Here is a 24,042-nt window from a genome sequence, read left to right on the forward strand (position 1 = left end):
TTCTGTGCTCCCAACTGCACATGACATAAAAGCTTTAAGCAATTTTCTTTACTAAAACAGCCTCTACTTTTAAAAGTCCCTTTAAAAAATTGTTTGTGTCTGGGTGTGTCCGTATGTATTTGAGCGTGTGTATCTATGATTGTGTGTGTGCATGTGTGTTTGAATGTGTGTGTGTGTGTCTATGTCTATGTATGTGTATGTTTGAGAATGTGTATGTGTGAGTGTGTATGTATGTGTCTCTGTGAGTGTGTTTGAGTGATTTTGTGTATATGTTTGAGTGTGTGTGTGTGTGATTGAGTGTGTCTATGTGTTTGTGTGTGCATGTTTGAGTGTATGTGCGAGTGTGTGTGTATGTTTGGGTATGTGTGTTTGAGTATGTGTATGTTTGGGTGTGTTTGTGTCTGTGTGTTTGTATGTATGTGCTTGAATATGTGTATATGTTCTAGTGTGTATGTTTGAGTGTGTCTGAATGTGTTTGAGTGTGTTCGTGTGCTTTTGTATGTGTGTTTGAGTGTATGTGTGTGAATGTGGGGATGTGTGTGTATTTGTGTGTGTGTGTGTGAGTGTGCGTATATGTTCGAGTGTGTGTATGTTTGAGTTTGTGTGTGCTATATTGCATCTGTGGAGGTAAAAGAATAACCTATGGGAGTAAGTTCTCTCATTGCACCATGTAGAGATTGAACTTTGGTCATTGGACTTTGGTGGCAAGTCACTGCGCTCTTGTCCTGATCCCCTTTAAAATCTCTTCTGTCTCTACTTTCCCTGTCCTCAGTACCCTCTTCACTCTCCTCCCACCCCCTTTCCTGTTCCCTTCTCTTTATTTCTCTTCTCTTCTTTTTCCCCATATCCTCTCCTTACCAATTAAAACAGATATCTGTATCAGATTGATAAAACCTCAATGGAAAAAGAAAAGTTTTGTTTTTTGAGGTTAATTTTTTTTGGTAAAATTTCCAAAGCACTATGAATATAAATAAGCAATATAAAGAATAATCTCAGCTTAATAACTTTCCTGGTCAACTTTTGTATGTGCCATTATGTGCCAAGTAAAGCAAGAAGATAAGAAAGTCAGTCACTTCCCAATCCAATGATTTATCCACCGCTGGCCTTAATGTCAAAGGCAAGGGATCCAGGAACTGACATCTCCAGTCACACATTTACACCCTGTTAGGTTGTGAAAACGAGCAATGTAAAAGTAACTTTTATATGCCACATGCAATTGTCATGATAGAGGCTTATTGCTATATAAGTTTACCCTTTCTAGCTATTTCTGGACTCGGGCTGGCTGGCTGGTTTAATTCAGATGTTTTGGCCCAAACTCCTCTCCAAGTTGACTGATTCAATCTAACTTCTCTTGGCTTCTAGCTGAACTGCTCTGCTTGGCCTCAAACTAACTCTGGCAATCTGTTTTAATCTTCTGCATCCTTCTGATTATCTGACTCATTCTATCTTTACCTGCAACCTGTCTCTGTAAAACTGTCCTGGTAAAACTGCCAGCACCTCCTCCGTCTGCCTATCTGTCTATCTCTGTCTATTTTTGCTGCTCTCTTAAGTTGCCTGTCTTTCTTGTATATTCTCATGGGAGTTGGGTGTATGCTATCTCTGACTCATTTCTGACAAACCTTTCTCCAATTTGCCACTTTGTTTGCCCCTCAGTTAGGCATCACTTTCAAACATGGCTGCTTCCTTCTACAAACAAGACTTACCTTCAATGTTAGGGGTTTATGGTATATACTAAGGGTGTGTCTGTATTCCAGCCAGATCATATTTTTGGATGTGATCTCTTGCCAGAGCAACCATGTTGCTGGATTAGAATTCCTCTACAGATCAGGATGGAATGAATATTGGTTTTGATAATCATCTCCACTCTTTCTTTCAAAATTTTCCTCTCTGGATACCTGTTTCTGCTTCCACACTGATGTGTACTATCTCTATAGTGTAACTGAGTGGACTTCTCTGTCTCTATTTGCATCTGAACTCATGTCCTCACACCTCTTCAGCAAGCACTCTTATTCCTGAACCACCTTGGCAGCCTCTGAGAAAGAGTCCCTTCACCTATAGCACACAATCCTTTGTAGGTCTAGATAGGCCCTAGTAGTTGTTTTGTGCTATAGGAAAGGTTTCCTAAGTAACATAGGGCAGACAGAAGCACTGAGCTCCTCCTTGTGGGTCTCAGACGTCACCAGAGTCCAATGTCATCAAGTTTTAACTGCTAGAACTTGCCTGAGATGAGACAGCAAAAGGACCTCATGCCCCAAAAATGAAAATGAAAACTTAGTCACTAGATTAGTCACTAAAAATTAATCATCATTAAACAAAACCTAAAAACAACATCTTATCTGTACCAACCCCCGACTATTCTAGCCATATCAAACCATGGTCAATATAGAAAATCTCATCATTATGGGAAGAACTTTTAGATAGTGCTCTGGAGTATCTATGTATTATCTATCTATCTATCTATCTATCTATCTACCTACCTACCTATCTACATGTATAAATACACATATATTTATATGAGTCAATACAGCCTCATCCAGAGTGTGTTATTTTACAACATAGCTTCATGTGGAATCCAAAAATCATGATTCTTTGTGGCACTTTTAGGCTAATGCTTGCGATTTTATTCTTAGCCCTGTTAGCTAGAAATATTCGAGTTAATTTATATTTAATAGTACATTTCTCTCCAGAAAAAGAACAAGTTTTAAAACTCTTATCAGGCCAAGGACATTTTTAGTTGGTTAGCTGGATACAATTTCAAATTATTTAGAAGCTCCAGTCTTTAAACAGTAGCGCTCTAGAGGAAACGGGGAAATAGCGGGGACCACATCAAGAGCATCAGAGAGATGCTTTTTCGTTTTGGTTTGCTGTTTGCATGGGGCCTGGGACTTGTGAGCCTCTTGCTTCAGCCTCTAGAGTATCGAGATTACAGGCATGAGCCAGTCACCACACCCAGCTCTGACAGACAATTTCTTGAGAAGTTGTCTCCACCTGGCAGGCGTGTTCCCACTCATCATTCCTGATGAGACTGTGGGGCAGACATGGCCTTTAGAGTTCTACAGTTATGAAGTACAGCTGTGCCATAGTGGCTACATTTCCTTTATCTCTTCTGCTGTGCATGTTATAGCCATGAGTCCAGGGCTTGTAATTAACCTGCTATTTTTCTCAAGAGACATAATTACTGAGAAGTGTGCAAGGTAGAGTCAAGCAAAAATAAAGTGCCAGTGGCCTTATTTTTTTCCTCCTCCCCCAACCCGCCCCCCATTTCTTTTCTCTCTATCTTCATTGATGAGGTGTTTTCTGGGGAACTCTGCAGGCATAGCTACTAGGAACAACAGGAATGATTCAAATGCATTGTACAGGGTTGTATTTGATTAGGTGTTCTGCCATTAGAACACATAGCCAGAGACAATGTGGTTGATTATAATGGTGATATTAAAATAGAGCACATATTATATTTTTATGGCACATAAAATCTGTGATAAAAACATTTGGATGTGAAAAAACCAAAAACCAAAAAAAAAAAAAAAAAAAAAAACAAAAACAAAAACCTTTTCTCCGAGATCATTATAAACAGAATAAGTTAATCACCATTTGAAAACAGACCACTATGGAGAGAGACTCAATCTATAAAATGTGCTTCCAAGTAGATGATCCTCACTGAAACCCTAATTTATTTCTTTATTGATCTGTATTGCTCCAGTCTGCAACATCATGGTGATAATGTGCAGTCCAATGACCCAGGCAACAGCTCAGAGTGCTATGTTCTAAGCCTGTGTAGAGGTGCTTTAAAAAGAGGGGAGTCCTTCAAGGCCCAGTTTGTTTCAGCTATCCCCAGACAAAAGCAGGAAGACTTCCAGACATGCATGGTGTATTACACAGACCAGGCTGCGGAACTCCAGTAGAAGTACCTAGGAAAGTTACTTACATCTTGTGAAATTAACTACATGTCAATCAGTATTTTGATGTAACTGCCCTCACATCTCCTCCTTGTTTAGTTTAAATGCTCTATGTTCATCCTACAGAGGAGGGGAAAAAATCAAAGGAATTTATGTGTGTAATTTTTTTTGAACATCTACTGATTATCTCTCAAATATTTGCTATTTTTCTATAGTACGAATTTTCACATTCTAACATAAAGTCAAACAAGTAGTCAAACGTGTGTGTGCATGGTGTATTACGTGACCAAACTTGCTCTACAGAACGAGGGCTGGTCATCTTGCTTATTTATAGGCGTTTAGTCACAGTTTTGCTCTCACAATTTTTATTTTATTTTTTATTTTTTTTTTGTATCCGGACTGTCCATTCTTTAAGTGGAAATGCACTCGAGGAAGGGCTATTCCGTGCATAGGAGAACCTGTGAGTTTTCTCAGAGCCATTCTCTGTTGGTAATCAGAAGGAGAACTTTTATTCCATTTTTATCACTCACTGCCAAGATTGATAATGTAGTTACCAGGGGAGCATTACATATGCTCCATGCTTATTATTTCTGCGTCTCCCAACTTGAAGCATCGCGCGCGCGTGTGTTTTTGTGAAGAATGTTGGTACTTGATTACAATCATAGCCGCATCTCTTTTGATAGGCAATTTCACTTTGGAGGATAGGTGTGAGAGTTTTAGTGTTTTGAATGTAAATCCGATCAATCCCATCACACCTTGTGCGGCTTGCGGATGATGAATAAGGTTTATTACATCCTGTTCATTAAAATAGAGAAAACTTTCCCAGCTGCATCGATGCTGTGATTCCATTTGTTTTAGATGTACTTTCCCCCCTCCCCCTCTTTGGAAGATAGGGATAAAAGCCATGATGAGAATCTGAAAAATAGTAATTAATAAATGTGTACGAAATTAGTAACTGAATACATGCTACATATAGGGTGGTATTTTAGGACATTCTGTTTCTGGGTATAGAGCCTCCTTCACGATAGTGTAGAGCTGAATTCATCAGGTGCAGATGCCAATGAATTTAAAGGCAAGAGTAGCATTAGCAAACAGGACACAGAGGTAGGCCTATCCCCGAGGATAGGAGTCCAGTGGTAACGTCTTTGCCTGCTGTGTGTAAGGTCCAATAAATCCCAGCAACAAAAGCTAAAAGTAAAAGCCATGGATTATGCCTGGAATATTAGCACGGAGCAGGCTGAGGCACAAAAATCTCAAGTTCAAGGCCAGCTTGGGCTATTTGGTAAGTTTGACACTAGATCAGGCTACAGAGTGAGTTTGAGGACAGCATGAACAATAGAATGAGACCTTGACTCAAAACGGAGCAACCAAGCATACATATAATGTCAGCAGAAGTCATATTAATTGAAAACCTATGTGACAATTGTAGATCTTATTTGTCTTATTTATAAGAGTTGAAACAAAGGCCTCCACCATTTGAACTCCCTTCCCAGTATAAAGGGGGAGGGAATGGTTCACTTTAATTCTTAGATCTAAAGTGATGCGGATACAGAGCACAGCCTAGATGCCTTGAGGTCAGATGTGTCTTTTCCTTTTCATTCTCGTGTGTGTGTGTGCATGTGTGTGTGTGTGTGTGTGTGTGTGAACATACATGTATGTGGCTGTGTGAACATGCATGTATGTATGTGTGTGTATGTGTGAACATGCATGTATGTGTGTGTGTGTGAGTTTAGGCCAGAGGTCAGTATTAGGTGATTAGGTAGGTGTCCTCCTTAATTGCTTGCCTTGTTTTCTGAGACATGATCTCTCATTGAACCTGCATTGCACTGACTCAACCTGAGAACCTCACTGGGCACAATCCTCCCATTTGTTATCACTAAGATAGGGGAGCTTGTTTCCTTGTTATGTAACCCTCCAGGGGTGAGTTTTAGAGACAACTCAGGTCTGACAGTTCATGCTGCAGCAAGCGTTTCATTGGCTGACCCATCTCTGCCTTCCTTTAAGAGGAAAAATTCGACTTCATAATATAGTCGACAAGCAGCACCCCCATGTACACTTCCTTTCTCCAACACATGCATGGCTTCCCCCATGTTTGGCGTTTCCAGCAAGGGGGGCACAGCTGCAGAACCTGAGCCACTGTGTCAGTTTCTGTCCTCCCCACAGTTTGCAGGTAGGCACTTGCTGTTACACGTGGGTTAGGGCAGTTGTATGTGACATCAACCGCTGTCACACTGCCATTCTAAGTATTTTTGCTGTGGCAGACCCTTATTTATCTACCTCTTTGTTCCTTCCTGCCTTCTATCCCAAGAACCACTGACGTTTTTTTGCTGTGACCATAGTCCCCTTCCTTCTTTGGGCCATAGGTTGGAATCACCAGGATGTAGGTAACATTTCCAGGCTGCCATCTTGAGCTTATAGAATGCATTTATCTTCCCTGCATGTCTTTTCGTGACTTGGCATCTAGTCTCCTTTTAGTTCTGAATAATATTCCCTAGTCTTAATGCACTAAAGTTTATTTATTATCTAGTTGGTGGCAGTTTAGTTACATCTAAGCTTTGGCGACTATTAACACTTCTATAAACATCTGTGTACATGATTTTTTTCTTTGTATCTACATATATTTTAAACTCATGTCACATGAAAACTGTACGACTGATGGATTTTATTAGGAGTATGGTTCTGGTTAATTTTTAAATTTAAAAATATGAACAAGCAGCCTGGAAAGATTGCTCAGAGGTTAAGACTACTGATCTTGCAGAGGAGAGATATTTGGTTCCCAGCTCCAATGCCACTTGGGCCACGACTGCCTGTGACTCCATCTCCAGGAATATCTGACAATCCCAGGGACATCTGTGTTTGCGCGCGCGCGCACACACACACACACACACACACACACACACACACAATCATACGTGCATGTACAGAATTTTTGAAAAAGAATCTTAAAATACATTAACAAGCAAGAAACAATATTTTGTAAGTACAGAGGTGACCCTTTAACACCCGTTTGGACCTTCAGAATAAGAACCCACCCACACAGCCTCTGCAAACTTCCATACTATTCTGCATCTCAGTGATTTTGAATTTTCTGTGTCCCACATACAATTAATATCACATGTATCAAGTATGCATGTATGTGTGTGTGTGTGTGTGTGTGTGTGTGCATATGTGTACATGTTTCTGTGCATGGCTTAGCTCAATTAGTTTAATGCCCTCCAGCCTCATTTCTATGGTCACCAATGTCAGAGTACCCATTTTATGGCTATATGGTATTCTGGTGGATGTCTGTATACCACTCTCTACACACACAGTATGAGCCAGTTTCTCAATCCATTCATTCATTGGTAAACACAAAGAGAGCTGCCCTACCTTGGCTCTTGCAGATCTGGACCACAAATAGTTCAGTGGCTGTGCTGACTAGTTTCACGTCAACCTGACGTAAGCTAGAGTCATCTGAAAGGATGGGACCCCAACTGAGGAAAATGGCTCCATAAGATCTGGTTATAGGGTATTTTTTAAATTAGTGATTGATGGGGGAAAGCCTGTTGTGGGTGGTGCCATCCCTGGGCTGATAGACTAAAAGAAAGGAGGTTGAGCAAGCTATGAGGAGCCAGCTAGCAAGCATTTACCTCGTGTTCTCCTTTATTTTGTCCAAGTAAATGGAGAATAAAAAAGCCGAGGGAGTAGAGCCTGGAAGGGAGGGTTCATGAGTGCCATAAGATAGTGAAGCTCTGCCATAGCACATCCGAGTTCTGGCTTACATTACATTCTATAGTGTGCAGGTTTCAGGGCTCTCTGCTTTACCAGGATTCTCTGTCTTTCTGAAATGAGTTACTCTTTAAGTGTGACTCTCTAGATGTGACTCTTTGCTTTACCCTAGCCTTATAATTAAACAGTGTGTGTGTGAGAGTGCACTTGTACATGCATATGTGTATGTGTGTATGTATGTGTGTGTGTGTGTATATGTGTGCACTTGAGTGTACATGTGTCAATGTGTGTGGGGAACATGTGTGTGTGTGTGTGTGTGTGTGTGTGTGTGAGAGAGAGAGAGAGAGAGAGAGAGAGAGAGAGGTAGAGGTTACAAGACAACTTTGTGAACTCCATTCTGTCCTTTCAGTTTTATGAACTGACCCTAGATCCCCAGGCTTGTGTAGTACACGCCTTTACCCACTGAGCCATCTTACCATCCCACTACTTCTTAAACTTGCATCCTGACTACTTCTTGCATAAAACATTTGTCTTAACATGATATAGCACTGTGACTATGTAAGATTTTTACATGTATATGTGCATAGTGTATCAATGATGCATTCACACATTATTTTAGAACATTATAATCTTTACATATTTAAATATCCCTATTAAAACGCATGCCCGTGTATGTATATATTATTTTATAAGATCATAATGGTATCACTGTTTATCAACTCTCATACTCTGGCTCTTGTACTTCGAAGATCATGGTACAGTTTTATGTTAAAGATTTTACAGGGAACTTTTATACCAACTCTTCAAAAATCACTTTGGGGTGTACCTCGGATAGGTTTCCTATCACTATGGAGGATGTGTTCAACAGTGTGCCCTCCGACTCTTCTTAGAAGACCTGCACTGTCTTGATTTCTTTTCCCAAAGACTTATCAGGTCTTTATAAAACCTTAAAAAGACCATGCTACTTTTTGAGTAGCTAGCTTGGAATTGGTGCAAGTTAATAGCTCAATAAGAAGATGGAGTTTTCCTTTAAAACATATTTTAATATGTGTGTGTGTGTGTGTGTGTGTGTGTGTGTGTGTGTGTGTGCAGGTGCCCATAGAGTCCAGCAGAGGGAGCCAGATCTCCTGGAGCTCAGGTCCAGGTAGTGTGAGCTGCCCACTGTGGGTGCTGCCATTGGATGGGGATCCTTTCCAAGAGTCATTCATGCTGTTTTTTTAATTGGTTATTTTATTTATTTACATTTCAAATGTTATCCCCCTTTACAGTTTTCACTCCACAAGCCCCCTACCCTGCTCCCTTCCCCTGCATCTATGAAGAGTGCTCCCCCAATCGCCCACCCACTCCTGCCTCAGCGGCCTAGTGTTCCCCTATCCTGGGTCATCAAGTCTCCACTAGACCAAGGTGCTCCCCTCTCAGTAATGCCAGATAAGGTAATCCTCTGCTACATATCCACCTGGAGCCATGGGTACCCGCTGTGTACTCTTTGGCTGGTAGTTTAGTCCCTGGGAGCTTTGGGAGTGTCCTGGTTGATTGATATTGTTTTTCTTTCTATGAGGTTGCAAACCCCTTCAGCTCCTACAGTTCTTGCCCTAACTTCCCTATTGGGGTCCCCGTGCTCAATCCAATGTTTGGCTGTGTACATCTGCATCTGTATTGGTCACAATCTGGCAGAGACTCTCAGGGGACAGCTGTATCAGGCTCCTGTCAGCCAGTACTTCTTGGCATTTGTAATAGTGTCTGGGTCCGTTCATGCTGTTAATGATGAGCTATCTCTTCAGCCCCCGGGAGTTCTCCTTTTTGGATGAATAATTAAAAACCAGAATTTTCTCTGATATGTTAGTGGTAAAGTTAATTAGCGCCTGGGACTTACAGGGAGGTATAAGGAAAGTGACACTGACTTGTGAATTATTAGACAAGAGTTATGTGTCTGAACTTCAAAGCTTATTTGCTCTTTGACCTTGGGTAAGAGCCTCTCAGCCTCACAGAGCCCATGGAATGTGTGGCCCATCACTCTGGCTGCCTGCATCCTCTGTATTAAGACGAGACAGTGTGTGTGAAAAATGGCCAAGCAGCTTGGAGATGCTGCTATTGCGCTTAACCATGCACACCAGTCACCATGTTAGGTGTTTGTATAACTCTCCTGATAGTTTTAGGGTGTAAGCAGCAGGAATACTTTGGCTTTATAGATGTTAGGGAGGCATAGGGAGACAAGGTACTCTGGTGGGTGGGAAGGGAAAGATTTGAATCCAGGACTGCCTGACAGTAGAACCCAAGCTCCTAAATGCAAAACTTTCATCATTCAGATGGATAATAATTGCCATACAGCCTCGTGTGTAAACTATAGATAATAGCATCATAGGTCTGGATTCTAAGCAGGAAGCTTAAACAAAATGGACTTCCACAGAGTCCTAACCATCCAAATGTTTTCTTCTCCCAGAACTTAATTGTCCTGAACCCACTCACAGTGACAGAGGAAGATGTAAGACCATCACTAGAGAAACGCCTAGAAGCCATCATCAGTGGGGCCGCACTGTTGGCCGACTCGTCCTGCACCAGGGACCTCCACCGGGAGCGGATTATCGCCGAGTGCAATGCCATCCGCCAGGCTCTCCAGGACCTGCTGACGGAGTACATGAGTAATGTAGGCGATTGGTTTCTTCTTCTACTTGTATCTTCCTGGAATGATTTTGAGTATTGGCTTGAAATGTTTCTATGTATGAAATGCAGTCGCCTGAAGAGGAGCAGGTGGTTTTATGGAAATTGAGAGTGGGCTCTGTGAAGTTCTTTTCAGGATGAAGCATGATTTTAGGACTTTGGAGGGTTGAAGTCAGAACCAGAGAAGTATTTAAACACAGCTGGTTGGTTGTAGAAGTATCTACATCTCAGTCGGAGAGTCAGGGACTGAGGAACAAAACAAGTATTGCACACTAATTTAGGGAATCAAAGGAAGGTAGGGGTATGTTGGTTGGAGTAGAGCTGGTGACAAAGGGCCATGAAAGTTAGGGTTCTGATGGTATAGGATGCTTCAATGATGTTGGGATCTGGAACTGTGTTTGAAGGGTTAAAAAGTCCAGGCAGTGTGGAGAGTGTTCTTTCTTGCCCAAAATGTGACATAGTTGGGAGACCCACTCAGAAAGTTTGGGAATGCGGACTCTGTAAGTAATTGTTTCAAGGTCCATTTTCTTTGATTCTCTGTCATACATATATCCATTGATGGAGCATCTGTCGCCTTGGTTCTGAGCTCAGTGCCATTGCCAAGGCAGACAAGAAGACCCCAGGATAACTTAGCTTTACTTTCATCCCTGTGTATTAATGGAGTTGCTCCTTTGGCTTTAATTCCTTATAGCAAACTGTCAACTGAAGTCATTGCATGGGGGAAACTCAAAAAATGACGTGTGTTTAAAAATAACTTCAATCCAGTATATATTTATTATTTTCTATATAATTTGTAGTTGATGTTCTCTTGTTTTCTACTGTTCCTAAATTATAAATGAAACTGTCACAGATATGTCTGTCTAGGAAAAGGTACTGTATATTTAGAGTTTAGAACTATATTTCAAGTATCCCCTGGGGATTATGGGATGTATCCCTTACGGATAAAAAGATGAAAACTTCTTAAATCACTGAACTACATAGTTATTTTAAGAATGTTTTATCTACCCACTTATAAGTTGAACAATTTGATTGATACAGATATGTTTGCGCAGTAATTAATCACAGAGCATATGAGGTTTTTTTTTGGCTAAGAAATGGAAAGATTGCTTTAGATAGAAGTGAAAGACCCTTGAACACATTTGACATATCTCTGTATTTTTAATATTTGATGATTTTACTACTGACCAAAAAGCTCTTCCCTGTCAAGAAATCAAGGCAGAGAAGTAGATTTTGTTAATAAGAAGCACATGTTAGTAATGCCATGTCCTGCTTGAATATCTGAAGGTAGAATGTTACCATTTTTAGCATATGAGATTTTCTTATTAAACAGTGCTCTGGGCAGTTCATCAATCCCAAGACGCCTAGAAACTGAAAAGTACTAGGAATATTCTTCTTGCCTTTATAGAGAAAGTGTAGCCAAGTTATACATATACTTATCTTATATATAAAATATGAAATCATAGATGAGTTCACTTTATCTAAAACAGAAGGTTGCACTTGTAGATAGTTTACAACTTCCACATTAATCTCCATAGATTAGTAGAGATGGATTCATGATTTGTGGGGTCTAGTACAATATGAAAATGAAGCTGTTATTATTTAAAACAAGCAAAGAATCTTTTTTTTTTCATAGTCACTCTTGTCATTATTTTCTACTGAATACTATGTTTCCCGGAAGGGCAGCCTACTTGTGCAGTGAGGATACAGATCCACAAAGGCTTCTGTGGTCTAGGCTCATGACCATCAACTACCCTCATGGTTGCTAAGGTTACATTCAGAAGGACTGCAGTGTCTGGTTGGTAGAGAGCCTGTGTCCGACAGCCCATCTCAGGACCTTTCCTGGCAGTGTGACAGTGTGTTATCCCAGACATGGGTTTCCTTGTCCTACTTGGTTACACCGACTTCAAGGTAAAATCACTAAGAACTCGAAGCCTAGTCGCAGAGTGTTAAATCCAAGTGGATCCCATTCTAAAAATGTATTTTTGTTGTATTTATGTGAATGTCTTGGCTATATGGGTATATTTACCACATGTGTGCAGTTCTCACAGAGACCAAAAGAGGGTATCAGGTCCCCTGGAACTGGAGCTGCAGCAGATTTCCAACTGCCATGTGGGTGCTGGGCACAGAAATCAGTTTCTCTGTAGGGACATTAAATACTCCTGGCCATCTGTCCAGTTTCCTTTCTCTGGTCTCACTGTCAGGAACATTTTGTTTCTTGCATTGAGTTGAGGCCAAACCTTGCTCAGTTTGTGCAACATCTTCAGGAGGGCTCTGGAACTTTGGAGAATCTTCATCATCCTGGGTGGGCCTGGTTTGCTTCTGAAGATCCATCAGTGCCTGTTGTAATTGAGCTGTGCTGATGAAGACTCTGCTTTGGGACACACACGGGAAAGGCCCTCTGCTTTTACAGACTCACGGGGAGGCAGGGAGGGCCCAGCCAGGTTGCCCAGCCTTACGGTTTAGACACAAAGGCAGTGACAAATTCTTAAGGTTTGATGAACGCTCATAGAATCTGTGGATCTCTTGTGCGAATGTGAGAGCAGGGCTCAGATTCACATTTAGTGTCTGCTGAGTCCAGAGCTGCTGAGTCAGCAGTGGAACATGACTAGTTCAGATTCAGTCCATCGGAGCACGTGACTACCCTGAAATAATCTTCTATAAAAAGCCAGGAAGTTTGTATTATATTTGTCATTGAATATATATACATATCTTGTTATATTAGGAAGACATTTGTGCTCTCTCTCTCTCTCCTTCTTTCTCTTTCTCTCTCTATATATACACACATGTGTACATATATATGTGTGTGTGTGTGTGTGAGAGAGAGAGAGAGAGAGAGACAGAGACAGAGACAGAAAATAGACAGACTGTAGCTGGTTTCTATTGTAGCTATAGTAAATCGCCACACACTTAGGTTATTGTTGAGACAGGGTCTCATTATGTAACGTTGACTGACTTGAAATTTGCTATGTAAACCAGGCTGGCCTGGGACTCACAGTCCTGCCTGCTTCTGCCTTCCAAGAGCTGCGATTAAAGGTGTGCACCATTGAGACTGGCAGACTTGATGTCTTAATTATTCGGATTCCTTAGCGCTTTACAGGTGAAAAGCCTGGCAAAGGTCTCCCTGGGTTGAAGTGAGCACGTTGGAGGGCTGCTTTGTCTCCTGGAGTCCTGAGTAGCATCCAGTTCCCACCTGTTTCCATCTTCTGGATGGTATGTTTGTTCCTTTACTCCTGGTCCTTGTTGTACACCTTCATGGCTAGTGATGCTACGTGCTTCCAACTCTGCACACACTTAGAAAGAAAACTGCCTTTTAGAGTTCATATGGTCAGGTAGGGTCCACATAGATTGTCAGGTTAGTCACCCATCTTAAGACCCTCAACCTCAACGCCATTGCTAATGATAACTTAGAGCTGGTCCTTGTGGGTTCTTTCTCCCACCCTTCCCCATCTCTTCCCTTCTACTTGTTCAACTTCCTAACACTAGATTAGAGAGAAAAAGGGATAGAATGGAAAGGGAAGAGATCTCTGAATAAATTCAGGGGTGGAAAGTGGGCAATGTTATTATTAAATTACTTCCTGTTGATTAGGGGTGTTAGCTTCTTTGGGGCAAGTTTGATTTTTGCCATCAGGATATCAGCTTTCTTCTTGTTTCTTTTTCATGCACGACTACTTAACAAACTGCAACCAACAACAACTAATAACTTACCAATAAACCAGCAATCACCTACCAGTAACCTATGAACAACACACCAATAACCCACCGGCCTGTCGGGGCCCTAGCATATATATACCCCTTGAAAAGTCCTCAGAATCCCTAACATCATATGATCATAGAAACTATCTGAACCTGGCAGGTCATAGTCAGCTGCTGTGCATGATATGAAGCAGTCCCATACCCCATACCTGGGATTAAAATGAAAACATAGTCTTATGATATTTCTGTGATTTTTTTTGAAAAAGAAACTAAAATTCAAAAATGGTCACCACAGATATGTAGATTATTAGAATTAGAAAGTCAACATTTCTGCAGAATTATCTCCATCTGTTGATATCAGTTTTCCCTAGTCACCTGAGCAATTCTTTTCTTTGAGGACCACCATAGGAAACAGACCTTAAACTCTAAGGTCTATGTAGGCAAATCACATCTTTGCTTTGTTTAATGATTTATCCCAGGCTGCAGAAACAATGCCTGGAACCTGGAAAAAGCTGAATTGTATTTTAAATGCAAGAATAAATTAAATGAGTGCATATTGTATATGCCATGTAATGAAGAAAGAACCTCTCAAATGAAACGATTTTCAGGTACCTACTTAAGTTTATATGACTGAATGCCCGAGAGGAAAAGTTTCCTTTTGGAAATGTAGGCTTCTTCCAAAAATCTATGTGAGGATCCAGGAACATTTATTTTTTTTTAGATCACAATCGTACTATTTGGATTTGCATCTGGCCATATTCTAACACAGGATCTTTATTCATTTCAGGATACACTCCAGAGAGCATAGGGAATCAGAGAAAACATAGCTTCTGTCTCTTAAAACTTAAGAATAGATATTTCCAAGATATGACTGCTGGATTTCTTATGTTTCCATGATTGGCTAGGTCTGGTCCATCATTTTGGTAAAGATCACACTTAAGGAAATTTTCAGACTTGAGCAAAACTATCCTCTAAGGAGAGAAAAGACTCAAGGGAATCAGTTATCTTCATATGGTGGTCTTTTTTATAACTAATGGAAATAGGTTTTGAAGGAGTAGCTATTATATCTTTGAGTTTTAAGATATCATCAGGCATAGGGATTTTGGAGGGAGTATGTTCAAATCATTTTGGTGTTGAATGTTGGATGTTGAATGTATCACTTGAGGTGAAGTCAGTACCCTGGAGATTCTTAAGTAGGGAAATTTTAGAGCAAGTGACAGGAAGTCAGACCTGAGGTCCATAACATCTCAACGTCTCCCTGTTTTCTTCTGTCTAATGCCAAGGCACACATTTGATTCCCATTCATTGCTTAGCGAATAAATAATCAAATGGACTGGCTTTTGATACTCGGTAATCAATTTCATTTGTATGAATCGAATGCATTTATTTACTTAGGAATCTCCGATGGTCAGCAAAGCCTACAAAGAGAGCCTCTGAGATCCTGTGAGATATAGGACCAACATTCCTTTCTTAAAAGTCCGTTTTGGAAATTGCTGCCTTAGCTCATTTATCCTAATAAAATAGGAGTACCCATGAAAAAAGACTGCTATTACAAAACACATGTTAGGATTAAACATTTTCTATATGTGGAGTTGGGGAAATGGCTCAGTTGCTGAAGTGCTAGTCACGCATGCAAGTAGACCTGAGTGGGATCCCTTGGGACCCACGTCACCAAGCCAGGCGTTGTAGCATTGCGTGTGCAGTCTCAGTGCTACAGAGGTGGCAGCAGGCCACTGTCAGGCAACATTGAGCTGAATGGGCGTGTTTCCTGTTCAGTGAGAGATCCTGCCTCAAAATAAACAGTGTAGGTGGCTCCTGAGGAATGATACTTGAGATTCACATTTCCACACTCCTAATAGCACCCGCACCACATGAGCATGCAAACATATACAAAGGAAAGCAAGCATAAATTCTGAACATGGTGAGCATTTATGAGACCTACTTCCCCCCCCCCCCATTTCTTTCCTCTGTGGACTGCATGTTAGAATCGTTACCAGCTCAGGTTTATTGCACTTGTCTCTTTGTATTCTTACCTAAAATGTCCCATGCTCTGGAGGAATAAGTGGTATCCTTTTTAGGTCCACACAGGATTAGATTTGTTAAAAATCAGAGCTGGCAAACTTAGATCAGAGCATATGGCCAGAATCCAGGAAACTATGAAGGAACTGTTCAAAGGACATGGCTGCCTCAGATGTTGAAACTGAAATGTAGACATGGGGTATTGAGACAAATTCTACATAATTTGAATACTGGGGATCTGTTTAAGTGAGGAACTTTGTTTTGTGGTCCCTGTTTTTTTTTTTTTTTTTTTTTTTTTTCCTCCTCAATACGAGGACTAGGTTTCTCTAGGTACTTAAGAGTTTGCATGGACTGGTTTGGACCCTAGTATCATTCTTCCCAAAGCACTCTAGTTATTTGGATGACTTGACTGAGTCCTTCTGGATGAGCCATGCTTGGGGTCATCTGTATCTGTTAGGGAATGTTGAGTTTGTGTAATATGCGCTGGGTAGAGTCTTTTCCTGAGAGAGCAGGTGATTCCCATAACTCTCTTCATTTCTGTCTAACTTCTAACCCCATTTAAAAACCAGAATTAAGAGGGGGCAATTATACTGAAGCTAAGTACATAATTACTGAATTAGGCTACCATTAAAAAATGTAGACATTATTGCAAACAATGCCAAACAAACCAGGAAATATCCAGATAGAGGCAAGCATAGGAGGGAAGACATAGCAACTTTTCTTGACTTCTTTTATATTGAGTTTATAGAATAATCACATCATTTCTTCCTTCTCTTTCCTGCCGTGTATACTCCATTTCGTTTTTTTCAAATTGTTGATCTCTTTATAAAAATTGTTAATACATTTTCACACACACACACACACACACACATACACACACACACACACACACACACACACACACACACAGAGAGAGAGAGAGAGAGAGAGAGAGAGGGAGACCTAAATATACTTTGCTCAGTCTGTATAATGTTTCTTGAATGTTTATTTTCAGGGCTGGACATTTGTCATTAGCTAACCAATTGATATATGCTCTCAGCATTTCTTAGTTGCTTATAGTTTTCTGTGTAGGGTTGAGGCCTTGAGGCCCTCCTCTGTCCAGTTGGGCATGTCTATTGTTATTGCCCTTGTTCAGCTCATGTTTAGGAAGTCGTGTGGGTGAGACTTTACATGTGTAGCGTCTGACATTGAACATGGCCATGTCTGTAAAACTGAAATAACTGAGAAGCAGGGGAGGACACCTTACATGATGAGACATGGGCTCCTTCTAAAGCTCTACACTGGGAAAGTTCTAGAAGGTTACATACTCTCAGCCTGTTTGTATGAAGGCCCAGAACCTTTTCTCTGTTTCCTGCAACCAGAGTTTTGTGCCAGTCATTCTCTTTGTGTGTGGTTTCAAGCGGCTACTTCCTCCCACCGGGACACCTATGCTTACTAGTTTATTTACTTATTTTGTGATAACAATAGATTTTACTTAAAGTTGTTTTTTTCTGACATGGAAAAAGAACTACATTGGAGGGTAGAAATGATTGAAGCAAATGAGGACTGAAGCATCTTTCCACTGACAGTTCTTTGACAAAATTTAAGGGGAGTGTAGTTGCCAGCCAGCATCTGACAGGAACATTGATGGGAACACGGGTGTAGACTGAAATTAAGACTCGCATGCATAAGACTTGCTGGGAAATCCCCTCAGGAGATTCTGTGATGCAGATGAGAATGGTGGCAAAGCCAAACACACGGACTCTCAGTCGCCACGGGATTCTGGAGCTGGGACTCCTTTGGGATTTCCCAGACAGGACAGTGAAGTCCGATTCTCTTTAGCCATCAACCACTGGTTGTGGGTCATTCCCGGGGGCGTGTGGCCTTGAAAGAGCTTCTTGCAACTGAGGATGGACCCTAGTGAGGTACAGAGATGCCTGTCATCAGCTGCTGGAAATTCTAGCTGTAAAAAGAAACCTGGAAAAAGATGTCTAGGGAAACACCCATGGCCCACAACTTCAGCTAACTTCAGCTAACAGCCAAAATGAAACTCCTTTTTTCCTCTAGTCTAAACAAGGAGACAGTACCCTGTCTTAGAACCTAGAAATTTGGTCTCAGAGAGTATTTATCATTGGACCTTCTGGGATAAATATACTTTGCCATCCAAACTGAGATACTTCTGAGAGAAGAATATTCACTAAAGTAATTAACAGGCTTAATTGCACAGGAGGTCCAAGTCAGGGTGATCCAAAGCAGACTGTATTATATGGACACCTGGAAATTATGTGACTCTCTATGCATTGTGAATATAGTGGTACATATGGGGAGCTTTGAGAGACATTTAACACATTTTTTTTCCTGACAGATTATGCATTGGCCATGAAAGAGAGCTAAAATGTATTTCAGTTTAAAGTTTTATGGGTGGTGTTGCAACTCTGAGCACATGAATCCCTGTACAGACAGTGTCCTAGGGAACTGGTGATTTCAGGATTTGAAAAATCGGGGTTTTGGCTGTCGAGGGATCAACCAAAGCAATAAGTAAAATGAGCATTCTGAGGGGAAACTGCAGCTGGGATGTATTGAACAAACAAACAAACAAACAAACAGAAGCTGTAGCTATGGGAAGGAAATTGCTGAGTTCTACATCATCTGGAGGAGAGCGACCCATTCCAGGGCAAGAGGGCAATGGGCTTCACAGAGGGGAGCCCGCTTCTGCTGGTTTCAAAGGGTGGCTAGGAGCCTGGCGTACAGCTGATGTCAAGGCTTTACCCATATCAGCCTGTGTAAACGTTCGAGGGCAGAAATCACAGTGCTTGCTGTAGACACAATTGTAATGCACAACTTAGGTGAGAAAGAAAAAGTCAGATCTGAGGTCAAGCACTGGCTACTAAATGGCAAACATTATCCCCCCCACCCCCTGCCCCGATATTTGACTAAACATGATTGCTTGCTTTTAAAGGAAGCCAAGGTTCAATTTAGGCCCATCTCTCTTTAGTAGTGACTCATATTTAGCTTCTACTCAGTCATACAATGTTCCTTTCCACAATATAAAACTGCTGGGCTATAAGGACCCAAGATACAGTGAATCCACAGCTAAGGGAGATAGTCGTTTTTTTCTAGGCAAAAGGCCAGTGTGTAATGCTGGGGCTATGTATACCTTGCATATTTAACCTAGCTAACCCTTCTCTTACTCCGGCCTCAGCCACACCTCCACTGCAGCTGTGCAGAAACCTGGCGTGTGAAATCCCAAATGACCCCAGTTCTCAGATCCATGGCAGCCAATAAAAGAGTTGTTGCTCTCAGACACTGGGTTTTAAGATAGCTTTGCACACAGCAGATGATCACCAGACCACTGCAGCAGAGCCTGGTGTGTAATAACTTGACTTTGTGAAGTACATAGAAATTGAAGACCATCTTAAATCAAGTGTAAGGCACAACCTAGAAGGTATGGAGGAGACCTTTTAACCACCGAGCTTAGGAAGTACAGAGCTGAAACCAGTAAGCAGAAGAGTATAGAAAAAGGTTATTTTAAACTTCCTTTCTTACTTAATTTATTTTTTATTTACACTGCATTCCAATCACAGCCCCTTCCCTCCTCTCTTTCCAGTCCCAACCCTTACAAACCCCACCCCGAGTAGCCCCTCCCCTTCACTTCAGAGAATAGGAAGCCTCACTTGGGGACCAAGCCAGCCTGGGTCATCTAGTCCCAGGAAGGACTAAATGCTCCTCTCCCACTGAGGCCCAACCAGGCAGTCCTGGTAGGGGAACGGGATCCAATGGCAGGAAATGGGATCAGAGACAGCCCCTGCTCCAATTGTTAGGGGTAACCCACATGAAGACCAAGCTGCATATCTCCTACATGTGTAGGAAGCCTAGGTCCAGCCCTTGCATGCTCTTTGTTTGGTGGCCCAGTCTCTGTGAGCCCTCATGGGCCAGCCCCAGGTTAGTTCCATCTGTAGGTCTTCTTCTGGTGTCCTTGGCCCCTCCAGTTCTTCAGTTCTATCTCCTACTCTTCCACAGCCCTTCCCCAAGCTCCACCTGATGTGTGGGTCTGCACCTGTTTCCATCTGCCTGAAAAAGTTTATTTTTTAATACATTTTCATTACCACTAATTGGTATGTCCTTGGTAAAATGCAAGCCATGATTGTAACTGAGGTCTGCAGTGTGAGTCTTATCTAATTATAAGGGGTCAGAGTTTAATATCAAGTGTGGGAAAGAAGAGCCTAGATGAGTTCCACTCCTGTACAGATATATCGTAACAAGCTTGTGTGTGTGCATTGCTCTCTGAAAACAGCAATGGCTGTTACTGCATTTGAAAAGCAATGTTTCCAGGTGGCCCACCGTTGTTAATTCCCAAATATGTGCGACTGTAGGTTACTCTCTTCAGAGGTACTGAGTCAGAAGCTGTAAACACCGAGTGACTATACTTCATGCTCCAGGGTGCTCAGAGGGAAGGGCTCATTTTGCTCTTCTTGTGTAGAAGTCTCCCTTGCTTCTCAGCAATGAGAAGTTGAATCTTTATATTGTCAGAGTTTCAGGGGAAAAAGGAATATACAAAGAAAACCCAAAGCTTGCAAAAAAAGGTAAGTTTGGCAATTGCTCTGTATTTTGAGAGAGAAGAACAGTTAATTCTTTTGTTTGGTGTGAAATAGATGTGATAATCATTAATTTTGATTATTTCTCTGTGTTTTCTGAAAACAGAAGCTTGCCCCAATTTAGTTGTTCCTCTAGAAACACCGACTGCTTGTTCCATTGACTTTGTGATTTGACATAAAACCCAGAACTCGTAAACATTCCTAAACTAAATTTACTACTTTTATTTTCAATTCTCCACTGACAAGACCCTCATCTCCTATCCATTTTATACAATTCCAGTGTTCCAGAAATGCCTCTCAAAACCTGGTATTAAACAAAAGCTATATTTACAAAGTGTTTTAAATAGTTTTAGGCTCAAAGAAAGTTGCCAAAACAATAGTGCAGAGAATTTTCCACATTGGACACATTTTGCTACGAGATTCAGATTTCAAATCTAAGAACATATAAATGAAATGATATAAATGACAAAGAACCAAGGTAAAATAAATAGCCTCTTACTGCAAATATTAGGGAGAAAGCATTTAGTTTTTCACCGAAGACACTGGCCTCCCATTTTCTTCCTCCTTCTGTAGTGCCTGTATCTGGCTCTGTATGAAGGCCATACAAGTTTCATAACATGGTCTGCTGCAGTGATCAGCTTTGTTGTAAGAGACTGAGGATTGGTAGCTGTTAGTCTTAAAACATTTGGTAGTATTGGCCAGTGGACGTATTTGTTTCTGGGATTTTCTTTCCCGTGAGTTTTTGATGGCTAAGTTTGTCTCCATACCAGGTGTAGATGCATTAAAAGTTTCTGTTTACACATAATTAATTTGGGGGAGGCTGAACGTTTCAAGGGCTTCCCAGATTCAGGATTAATAAAATCATAATCATTTTTTCTAATCCCAAATATCAACACCATGAGAGGAAAGACGGAAAAAAATCACTAATACCTAGAAATCGAATAGCTTACCCTGTGTATTATGTATATAAATATGTAGACATATTAATAAGTTTACATACACACAAACTAGAAACAGAAGAACAAATTAAAATCAAAGAATCATGAGGAAAATAATATCGAATTAGTAGAAATAAAATGAAAAAAATTATAGTAAACAATGAGAAGTCTTTTAAAGGTATACATTGATAAGTTGTTATCAATATGGGATGGGAACTTCAAATGCATAAAGTGGAAAAAGAGAGAAGACAGCAGTAAGTACTTCTTGCTTCTTCAAAGGATAGTTTTTTTTTAAAGCTCCCCCCTTGACTAGAGAGTGGTGGGCTACATCAGTGTTCCTAGACACACAAAAGAGAAGATGGTGTCTCAAGAAGCCCACATAAGAAGCAAAACTTGAATTTGTATCTTTTTTTCCTCCTCAGGGAGAAGGTAGGTTCTAGGTCTGTCATCCTCATCACAGGAGCACTGTGGTGGGGTGGGACCACAGAACAAAATGTTTCTTAATAGTCCTTGAAAGTCTAATGTAGCTGGTTTGGCTGTACTGGGATGCTAGCATCCTTTTAGCTGATTTCTGGACTTTTGACATAGGGAATAATTCTGAGTATCAATTCTTGAGTTGTATCCATTAAGGCAAGAATAGTCCAGGCCTTTCTGACTTTATGAATTTGTGAATGTCCCCAAGAGTCCTGCTACTTCCTTTCTGACTAGGAAATTTTCTGGACTACCATTGATTTTTCTCCTCCTCCTCTTCCTCTTTTTCCTCCTCTTCTTTATCTCTTTCCCTCTTCCTTCTCTTCCTCCCCTCCTCCTTCTATAATTCTGTTGATGAGAAGGTTACATAGTTTCCCTTTATCTGCGAATGCTTCAAGTTCCCAATCGTTACTAAGGAATTCTAGCAAGCTCCCAGGATGCAACCCTGACTGTGTAACCCTAGATGAGTTGGAAAGTATGTGGCAAACAAGCTTGGGCCTTTGCCTACTTCCTCAGCCACTAAAACAGAAATCATTTAAAACGAAAGGAAGGTCATTGATCAAAAATATACTAAGGAGGCTGGTCCGATCCACAAGAACACCCTTGGGAATCTAAGAATCTGAAATACGCAGAGTACTGGAATGTGACACAGCTGTCACTTGGGAGCAATAGCATTTACTGGGCCCTCAGAAGCCTGGCATGTGCAATACCAGATCCATTTCTGGGGTCTCTGTGATTTCCAAGAGGGCCCATCTCTTGGTCATTTCTACTTTGTCTATCTTGCTTCTGTATGCAGCCTAACTGGGGACTAGGGATATTCATATCACCGGTTCCCTGGTCTGCTCAGCTCCATTTTCCTGTCCTTCCCCTTTTGGGCTGACACTTTCTTATGCAGGACACTTAGCTAGCCTTCATTTGTTTTTACCTGCTTCACATGATTTGTCTTTGGTGTCTTTTGCTATAAAAGAAGTCCGGAGCAGCTTCTCTCCGAGATTGAAGGGACGCATTCTATCAAATTGGCAGGCAGGGTAAGAAGCTCTCACTGCCTTTCTGGGACATCGTCGAAGTGGATGAATGCCTTTGATCCAGGATCAGAGTGGGCCAGGGATGGAAGGGAGACAACTGCAAAAGCCTGCACGCTGGGTTCCGCCACGGGAGATCAGGACAATATGATTTCTGTGGATGTCCATTTGAGGAAAAAAAGTCATGAGTGGTTTATTCTAGAAACCTCCAAACATCTACGAGCTTTTCCTTTTTGCACGGTGTAGTGATTTAGCATTTGTAGTGCCAGTAACTCAAAGGCAGAGAGAACTCTTATTGGATTTGTAATCCAATGAGAAATACAACCCTCACACATGTGGCTGGCGGAATGACTCCCGCGGTGGTGGAGCTATGAGGTGCTATCCATCTCTCCTCTGAAATATGAATTCTGCGTTAGTGGAATTCACCATCCTTTAGGAGTTGGTAATAACACCTTAGGTGTGACTATTTTCTTAAAAAAAAAAACCCCACTAATAATATATTTTGAGATGTGGAGCAATAGACTATAGGTTATTTACATATTTTTATGGAGCTAGTTGAAATTACATGTATCAGTTTTATCCTTCTAAATGTATCTGATATTCATAAGCTAACATAGTGAATAAGTTTAAGATAAGTCTGGTATGTATATATTTTTTTACATACTTATACATTCAATGTTATCTTAAAAAAATCAAGCTTCTTTATCAAGAATTCTAGGAGTAGCTGTTATTTGACAAAAATGATATTTGTAACAAATTTTACCTTTCTTCAAGAACCTTTAACAAGTATAATTTATTCCATAGGCTTTGAATACCTCCATAGTGCATGTTTCTTCTTTCTCTGACAGACAACAATAAAATCTAAGATTTAAATATTATCTAAACAGTTTCTAAGCAGGAATATGTTGAAAGGGAGAAAGCATGCCATATTTTGAAGGCATAAGAAATCTCATCTTTTGTAGTGATTTGATTAGTTCAATAAGAAAAAAAAAGATATTTCAGTAGCAAACAAAAGATTAAGGCTAGTTTATCCTGTATTTTAAGAGCAGAAGTAAGATAAAAT

At 40.9% G+C, this 24,042-nt stretch overlaps 1 protein-coding gene across 4 annotated transcripts in view; it reads left to right on the forward strand.

Moving 5' to 3' along the window:
- Ctnna3 (catenin (cadherin associated protein), alpha 3) overlaps positions 1 to 24,042 on the forward strand; it is a 1,573,570-nt gene that overhangs the window by 412,480 nt on the left and 1,137,048 nt on the right. For all 4 annotated transcript variants that reach the window (NM_177612.3, NM_001164376.1, XM_006513475.3 and 1 more), the window contains one exon: positions 10,045 to 10,248. In NM_177612.3, coding sequence (NP_808280.2) covers positions 10,045 to 10,248 — 204 coding nt within the window. The remainder of the gene's footprint in view (positions 1 to 10,044; positions 10,249 to 24,042) is intronic.

Source organism: Mus musculus, chromosome 10 (assembly GCF_000001635.26).
Source record: "Mus musculus strain C57BL/6J chromosome 10, GRCm38.p6 C57BL/6J".
Taxonomy (NCBI): domain Eukaryota; kingdom Metazoa; phylum Chordata; class Mammalia; order Rodentia; family Muridae; genus Mus; species Mus musculus.